This window comes from Palaemon carinicauda, unplaced genomic scaffold (assembly GCF_036898095.1).
Source record: "Palaemon carinicauda isolate YSFRI2023 unplaced genomic scaffold, ASM3689809v2 scaffold2321, whole genome shotgun sequence".
Lineage (NCBI taxonomy): Eukaryota > Metazoa > Arthropoda > Malacostraca > Decapoda > Palaemonidae > Palaemon > Palaemon carinicauda.
Genome location: NW_027169945.1, coordinates 22,501 through 31,897, shown reverse-complemented (window position 1 = coordinate 31,897; position 9,397 = coordinate 22,501). Strand labels below are relative to the sequence as shown.

At 32.2% G+C, this 9,397-nt stretch overlaps 2 protein-coding genes across 2 annotated transcripts in view; both read left to right on the top strand.

Annotated features, from left to right (window-relative positions):
• Positions 1-68: 68 nt before the first annotated feature.
• Positions 69-469, top strand: LOC137636116 (processed variable antigen-like; the record flags this gene model as incomplete). The annotated part of the gene is made up of 1 exon (XM_068368524.1): positions 69-469. A coding segment is annotated over one exon (401 nt), but the record flags the coding sequence as incomplete, so codon positions are not given.
• LOC137636117 (processed variable antigen-like) overlaps positions 466-9,397 on the top strand; it is a 23,946-nt gene continuing 15,014 nt past the window's right edge. The window contains exon 1 of the mRNA XM_068368525.1: positions 466-655. Within this exon, the coding sequence (XP_068224626.1) occupies positions 466-655 (190 nt within the window). The remainder of the gene's footprint in view (positions 656-9,397) is intronic.

The window sequence follows — 9,397 nt, the reverse complement described above, 5'->3', positions numbered from 1 at the left end:
TCTGGCTCCTAAAGCGATTCCGGCTCTAAAAGAGATTCCGGCTCTAAAAGAGATTTTGGCTCCAAAAGAGACTCCGGCTCCAAAAGAGACTTTGGCTCCAAAAGAGATTCCGGCTCCAAAAAAGACTCCGGCTCCAATAGAGACTCCGGCTCCAAGAGAGACTCTGGCTCCAAAAGTGACTCCGGCACTAAAAGAGATTCCCGGCTTTAAAAGAGATTCCGGCTTCAAAAGAGATTCCGGCTCCGAAAGAGATCCCAACTCCAAAAGAGACTTTGGCACCAAAAGAGATTCCGGCTCCAAAAAAGATTCCGGCTCCAAAAGAGACTTTGGCTCCAAAAGGGATTCTGGCTTCAAAAAAAGACTCCGGCTCCAAAAGAGATTCCATCTCCAAAAGAGATTCTGGCTCCAAAAGAGACTTTGGCTCCAGAAGAGATTCTGGCTCCAAAAGAGACCCCGTCTCCTAAAATGATTCCATCTCTAAATGAGATTCTGGCTCCAAAAGAGACTCTGGCTCCAAAAGTGATTCCTGCTCCAAAAGAGACTTTGGATTCAAAAGAGATTCCGACTCCAAAAGAGATTCCGGCTGCGAAAGAGATTCCCGCTCCAAAAGAGACTCCAGAAGTTTACTTTCCGATATTTAACGTGACCTCATTCCGTTTTTAACAAACAAATAAACAATGATGACTGAATGAATATAGTCCCACTTTTCGTGGACGAGAGTAAAATCCAATAAAGTTTTATCATTTCTCATAAAATGTGCAATCGTTCTTACAATATAATTGATTGAAATCAAATATTCGAGTAAAGTGGCATATTTCAATTGGGGATAGAAAAAGATTTACTGTTTAATTTTCCATGAATAGGAAATGAAATCAAAATACTGTTTGACATTTACGATAGATATGATATCAATGAATTAGAAATAAAATCAAAATACAATTTAACATTTACAGTTAGTCATATATAAGAAAATGAGTGACAGATCATTTGAATTTTATCGAAACGATAAAATAGTTTTTATTTTCAATTAAACTGAACAGAAACTTTTGTTCCTCAAAATCGTTGAGTTAAAAAATGGAAAAACAAATAAAATCTGACATGAAGGGGAGACTTCTATAAAAGCCAGTGAACTCTGTTCAAAATATAAGCAATAGATTTCTATAGAATCTGAACGTTTTCAATTCCTGTAATTGGATTCAAAACAGCATTTGCAAAGGGAGAGGAATGATGTAGGGCAAGGATGTGAATTTGAAAGAACATTCATGGCAAATGAATATACGTTTCTCTAATAGGAATCATAGAAGAGAATGGTTGGATAACCATAATGATAAAAATCACAAAAAAGACCTTTATTAACGAGAAATGGAATACATGCAATGTTACAGCAAGCTTAGAATAATTCATGTTAGGCAGGCTTATGTAAGTTTCGTTTTTTAGTTTATCTATCATTTATCTAGTCTTTGTCATTTATTTTATTTGAATTTTTGAATTATTTTGATTTTATATCTTATTCTCTTTCTCTTAATATTTACTTTAGTAATGAGGCCTTTGGGCTTCTAACGTTAAATTTCTGTAACTGTGACTGCAACTATGCATATAATAATGATAATAATAATAATAATAATAATAATAATAATAATAATAATGCAAAGCTCATAAGGTTACAAGTATAATTGAAGAACCTAGTCTCTCTCTCTCTCTCTCTCTCTCTCTCTCTCTCTCTCTCTCTCACTGAATAAGCTACAAAACCTGTTTATTAGTTTTAATCTCTATTATATTCTTGCAGGAAAATATTACCAAATACTTTATAAATATAGAACTAAATAACTTTTTCTTCTAGTTTCAGGATTGTAAATTAATTTTATTAACATGATTGAAAAGTAAATAAAAACAATTTATAGCAATCATATTTCACCACTCATATCCTAAAGTAAAATTATAGGAAATCTAATTTACGATTTAATAAACAGATTTTCATTTTGATTAATAATTCTGTTATCTGAAAACGTAATAAAAAAACGAGCCTAAATGCAATTGTTATGCTTTATCGGTATTTCATTTTAGTCCTATTTGGAATGATTCCAATCCTTTATTCAATCTTTTATTCAATCGTTTTATTCAATCGCTTATTCCTTTTATCGATGTTAACGTTCCCTATCTATTCTGTGCGTCTCTATTAACTGGGGAACGATCACATAAAGGTAAATCACTGCAGTGAATTGCGGGAAAAATGCTATAGAGATTGTTTGAATTGTTTGGTATAATCTGTATTATATTCTATATATATTTATGTATGTATTATGTATGTATGTATATATATATGTATATAATATATATATTATATATATATATATATACATATATATACAGTGTATATATATTTATAAATAAATATATATTTATATATACAGTATATATATATATATATATATATATATACATACATACATACTTACATACATACATGCACAACAACAAATACACCCGTTTCTACTCCATAGCAGGACAAAGCCCTCAGACGTGGTCTTATTCATGCCAGGGATTTGGCCAGTTTTTAACAAATCGCTCTCCAACTATGGATTGGTGATGGTGGGAGATTTTTGTCTCATATATATATATATATATATATATATATATGAACACCAAGTAATTATATTATGTTAATTTGAAATAACGTCTCAAGTTAATGCAATATATTGTAGAAAGTATTAACCATCATTATATCTTATCAAATAGATTATACAACATACCTTAATCCTCGTGTAATCTCGTATTTGCATTCGGTAGACATTATGACGTCACGATGAGGGTCATTAATATTAATTACTTTGTGCATATTGGGGAAATAATGCCACATTAATAGATGGGCACTTATTAAAATAAATGTTCTGGTATAAGTACCACGAAGTTTAGGGAGAGAGAGAGAGGAGAGAGAGAGAGAGAGAGAGAGAGGAGAGAGGAGAGAGATGGGTAGATGTTTTTGTAAAGAAACTATTTTTTTCAATATAAATGTATCTCCTACTTCATTATTATAATAATAATAATAATAATAATAATAATAATTATTATTAGTATTATTATTATTATTATTATTATTATTATTATTATTATTATTATTATTATTATTATTATTAATTCTTTACCCATCGGTCGAACATAAACACTTTATATTGCGAGAATGCTACCTAACATACCACAAGTCTTTGATCATAAATTCAATGTTATTATCACTATTATTTCATACATAGTATCACTACGGGACGTAACAAGACTGGCCAGGGAAAAGGAAACTGATATTATAAGCGAGAAATACAAACACAAGGCTAATATTTCCGGGTAAATGGACCAGTAGGGGAAATTTCCTTTGGAATCAATATTTCTTAATGCAGTGGAAGCATTGCCTACTATTTTCTAAATAATAAAAATAGAAGAAAAGTAATGAAAATAGAATTTTAGATACTTAGAGTAAGTTAGAGGAATATTATGAATAAAAAAATAAAAGCAGGTACAAATGTACAGTACAATGGATTTATCAGGGTCGAATAAAATGCTCCATTGGAGCATTCCAAAGCTATATGGGCGCTCAGTAGAGCGTAGACTTCCGCCGCGGCAGCTTATTTCTTGACCTTTTGCTCGTACTTGACCTTGACCTTTGATCTTAACATGTATTAATTGGCGTGGATTTTCATACACTCAAATATGAATCAAGTTGGAAGTCTGTGATAATGATGTCCTAACCTTATAGCTTTTATTGACCATGACCTTGACCTTTGACCCTGACCTTCCAAAATTTAATAATTTCCAGCTTTTTACATAACAGTTAATCCGTGCAAGTTTTATTACCCTCCGATTAAAATTGCGGCCAGGAGAGCTGTTCACAAACAAACATACACACAAACAAACAGAAATATAGGCTAAAACATAACCTCCTTCCAACTTCGTTCGCGGAAGTAACGAAACAAAATACATTGCATAAGTGAGAAAGAATAGCTTTAATCAAACTATTAAACCTACTTTACGAAGGAAAGTGATATAAATTTATGATACTTAGAACGCACCAATAAATAGCACTGCCATGCGCTGTTAATTTAATAATGTTAATATTGATTTTTTTTATATAAATTCATTTGGAGCAGTTCGACATTTTATATCAATATCAATATCGGTTTTTATAGACAGTTTTACATCTGACAAACACAAAGCATTGTTTTTATCAACAGGTTTTTCATATTATATAAACAAAAAGCTCTGTTTTAGACAGTTTTATATCTTACATAAACACAAAGCTTTGTTTAATAGGCAGTGTTACATCTTATATAAACAAAAAGCCTAGTGTTAGGTAATTTTATATATTACATAAACACAATGCTCTGTTTTTATAAACAGTCCTTTCATATTAATTAAACAAAAAGATCTGTTTTAGGGCAGTTTTACAACCTTCATTAACACACAGCTCTGCGTTAGAGGCAGTGTTGCATCTTACATAAATAAAAAGATATGTTTTCAGGCAGTTTTTAATTCTTATATAAATAAAAAGCTGCTTGTATAACAGTTTTTCATCTTTCGTAATCACAAAGCTCTGCTTTTATGGACAGTTTTACATTTTATATAAATAAAACCTCTGTTTAAATGTTTAAAGGTCACTCATGAATGACAGGGGCAAGGAACAGTGACATTTGCCCTATCGAGAAGGACAATGCCCTAGAGACTGACCATATATACATATGATCAGCACCCAAGCCCCTTCTCCACGCAAGCTAGGATCAAGGAGGGCCAGGCCATGGGTGCTGAGGACTCAGCAGATAGACCTACAGGCTCCCCCAACCCCGTATCCTTAGCTCCCAAGGATGGTGAGGTTGATGCGTACAAAGAAACTAACGAGTTTGATTGGGACTCGAAGAACCCCAGTCTGGCGTTCACCAGACAGATGTTATCATATATATATATATATATATATATATATAAATTATATATATATATATATATATATATATATATATATTTATATAAAGCTGTTTTTATGAAAAAATACATTTCTTTGTTCATATCCATAGAGGCCTCAAGCTCCCCAGTATCCTAAATGAGTTAAAGTTACCTTTATTAAAGCAATTTCTTTTATTCATTCATATCTAGTGAAAGATAAAGTTTCTTCATTCATCTACCTCTCGATTTATAGGGCAATAGTGATGACCACAATAATAAAATCATAAGAATATCTATAGTCTATTTTCTTTTAGTGAGGCAGATTTGCACCGACTCGCAAGGGTGCCCTTTTAGCTCGGAAAAGTTTCCTGCTCGCTGATTGGTAAGACAAGATAATTCTAACCAATCAGAAAGCAGGAAACTTTTCCGAGCTAAAAGGGCACCGCCGCGAGTCGGTGCAAATGTGCCTCATTAAAAAAAATGGAGTATAGATATTAAAATTAAAACGATTGTAGCTATCAAATATGATAATATACCCAGTAAGATTTAAACAGAGCATTTCGTCACCTTCATAAACTAACTGCCCTAAGTCATTTTCTCCACTTGTTGGGAAATCAAAAAGAAACCTTCTCATTTCCTAATTCTTTATATCATTGTCTTGAGTTTCAATTCACAAATTCTTAATAGAAGAATTTTGTGAATAAGAATTTGTTAATTGAAGCTCACCACAATGATATAAAGAATTAGGAAATGAGTTTTTTTTTTTTTTTTATTTCCCAACAAGTGGAGAAAATGACTTAGGCAGTTAGTTTATGAGGGTGACGATTTTACATATTCAAAAATACATTTGAAATTCTCTTTCAAACTGTATTACAAAGGTCAATGAAATGCCTCCATGCTTTGTTCTATCGTTCGTTTATAATTGAACGTATTGCCTGACGTAACATTCCAATATATTTTCCCTCATGTATTACTTTCAAAGTAGATTTTCCCATTTTGTGTATTTATACTTTTACATAAATTCCAGTAAAAAAAATAGAGGAACAGAGAAGTCGTGCCATTTCATATATACCTAATGATAACCTTTTTTTTTATCACTTTATAGATAGATGAGATTCTATGGAAATTTCATTTTTTCAATGACAAAATTATAATCAAGATATGATTTTTTTTATGCTTTTCATAGTTATCATGTGCAATATTAGCCTATCTATCTTATATTATTGATTTTATTATCTATTTATTTTAAAAAAATCAAATGAATATGATACATAACATTCAGAAAAATTAATCGTAACGTAATTGCCTAGAATTTTAATGACAGCATATCGATCCCAGTTGCTTTGCATTCGCATGACAGCAGATCGATCCCAGGCTGGGACCGTTGGCTTTAGCTGTTCACTGGGGAGGCCACTGCTGTGGTTGGGTGACATAGTGGTGGGTTGGGCTTTTTCCAGCTGACGTTCTGGTGAGCACATATTCTAATGATTACTGAAAATGAAACCAGACACTTTTAGGTTAAGGTTTTTTTTTTTTTTTTTTTTTTTTTTTTACAGAAAGTTATAAAAAGACATTACCGTGCTAATAAGATTTTAGTCATTAAAATAACATGATACAAATATATTTAAACTGAATAACCCAGTTCGCGTAATAGGACCATCTGTTTTCTTTTCAAGATAAATTCATACAAAGACCTTTGCAGTGTTACCAAAGAGATTACTTCTGAAATCCTTTTCACTGGGTCACGAATGTTGCTTTTTGATGTTATAATTGTGTGGTGATTCAATCATAACTTTTTCTCTATTCTGGGTAAAATGGTCTTCATCTCTCTCTCTCTCTCTCTCTCTCTCTCTCTCTCTCTCTCTCTCTCTCTCATTTCATTACATACTACTCGTTTTATTTGTTTTAAAATTAAATTCATGTCCACTCTTTTATTAGCCTTCTCTCTCTCTCTCTCTCTCTCTCTCTCTCTCTCTCTCTCTCTCTCTCTCATTTTATTACCTACTCGTTTTATTTTTTCAAAAATTATTTCATGTCCCCCCCCCTCTCTCTCTCTCTCTCTCTCTCTCTCTCTCTCTCTCTCTCTCTCTCTCTCTCTCTCAATTCATTTCATTACCTACTCGTTTTATTTGTTTCAAAATTTGATTCATGTCCCCCCTCTCTCTCTCTCTCTCTCTCTCTCTCTCTCTCTCTCTCTCTCTCTCTCCTCTGATTTTGAAGAAGGTAATTATTTTGCTTCACTCACGCATCAAATAACTATAATTTCTTATTTACCGACAATGAAGAAATTAATTAAGAAATAATGTAATATTTCTAGTTCAATGATATATATTTTTGTGACATTATTGGTACGTGAAAATTCTTTCAAATCTTTTCACCCACTTACTATCTAGTACTTCCTTTCTGAGTGTGGATGTTTGCGTATCGCCATGATTAGCAAAGCTGTACTAGTCAGGGCCATCCATACGAGGTTGGTTTGCTGTAAGCGATCAGACGAAAATCTACTGCTATCACCAGTCCACACTGGTATGGTGATGAAAACTGGCACAACCTCCCATACATAAATAAAGACATGTTTGAGGCCTTTGTCGTGCAGGGGAACTTAGACGTATTAATCAGGGCCACCCATACTAGGTTGGTTTGCTTGAGCGATCAGACAAAAATCTCCATCCATCAGCAGTCCACACTGGTGTGGTGATGAAAACTGGTAAAACTCCATACACAAATAGACATGTCTGAGGCCCTTTGTCCTTCAGTGGACTAGAAAGGGCCGAAACCTATGACGTATTATTCAGGGTCACCCATACTAGGTTGGTTTGCTATGAGCGATTAAACGATAATATCCCAGGCATGGCCAATCCGCGCTGGTGTGTTGATGAAAACTGGCTGAACCTCAGGTATATATTAAAACTATGTCTGGGGCTTATGTCCTGCAATGGACTGGAAAACGGATGCATTCGTTGATGATGTGATAAATACTCTTTAGTGACATTGAAAACCGAGAGAACAGTAGAAAATGTACTACCAGACAGAAATGTAAATCTGGTATATATGTAAGGGGCCTTTGTCCTGCAATGGACTAGAAACGGAAGCATTTGTTGTTGATGTAATAAATACTCTTTAGTGACATTGGAAAATAGAGAAACGGTAAAAATGTACTACGAGACAGGATTGTAAATCTGGTATGTAAACCTATGGAATCATCGTGATGTGTTACATTAACGTATGAATTTATATTCTGTTTGAGGTTATTCGCTCCATGAATATGCAAGCTTGGGCCACGTATGCTTCATTGCATCTTAATATGCATGAGCACGTGCCGTGGATATTTTAAAGGAACGGTCGTGTGAATTTCTTTTCCGTGAAACTTTTTCAAAAAAAAAAAAAAAAAATATCGCTGGAATATTAATGTCAAATCTCTGTTCTCTCGTTTGCACTTTGGTGTTTTATAATTTTAGTTATTTAAACAACAACAAAACAAGGAAATAAACATTTTATTACGAAGATAACACCATAGATTCTGTTTTCATTTTACTGACCTTATGAATCCATATATATATATATATATATATATACATATACATTATATATATATATAAAATATATATATGTATATATATTTATATATTATATATACAGTATATATATATATATATATATATATATACACACATATATATATACTGAGCGAGAGAGAGAGAGAGAGAGAGAGAGAGAGAGAGAGAGAGCGCTTCCCAAATTCCCAACACCATGAGTAATGTGATCTGATGTTAAATATTAATAAGAACAACTTGATCTCATAATGAGATATATGTATAATAAATCAGCAATATGCTGCACATTCATGAAATCCTTCATAAATGTTAATGAGCTGCAACTAAGAACAAAATGACCCTGCTCCAGGTGACATAATTTAGGCCTGGTTTAATCCGTAGTAGTATGTTAATTTTTATACGTCAGCTGTAGTACTGGGGTGCGGCATTATACTGAGGGAGGTTTGGCATGGTCCATAAGTATTAGGGTTTAGAATGTATATATATGTATGTATAACAGATAAACACACATATACATATACATATATATGTATATAGTTTACATATATTTAGAAAAATATACGTGTATGGATGTTCCTATTGTGTGTGTGTATATATATATATATATATATATATATATTAATATATATATTTGTTATATTATTTACATAAACATAAACATATGGATATTTTATATGAATATACATGTTTACACACACACAACACACACACACACAATATATATATATATATATATATATATGTGTGTGTGTGTGTGTGTGTGTGTGTGTGTTGATTTATATATATATATATATATATATAAATATATATATATATATATATATATATATATTTCCTTATGTATAGGCATAAATGGGTGCATCTATATAAAATAAACTGTTTAGTGAAGTAGATATATGCAAGCATTGAGAATAAATTGG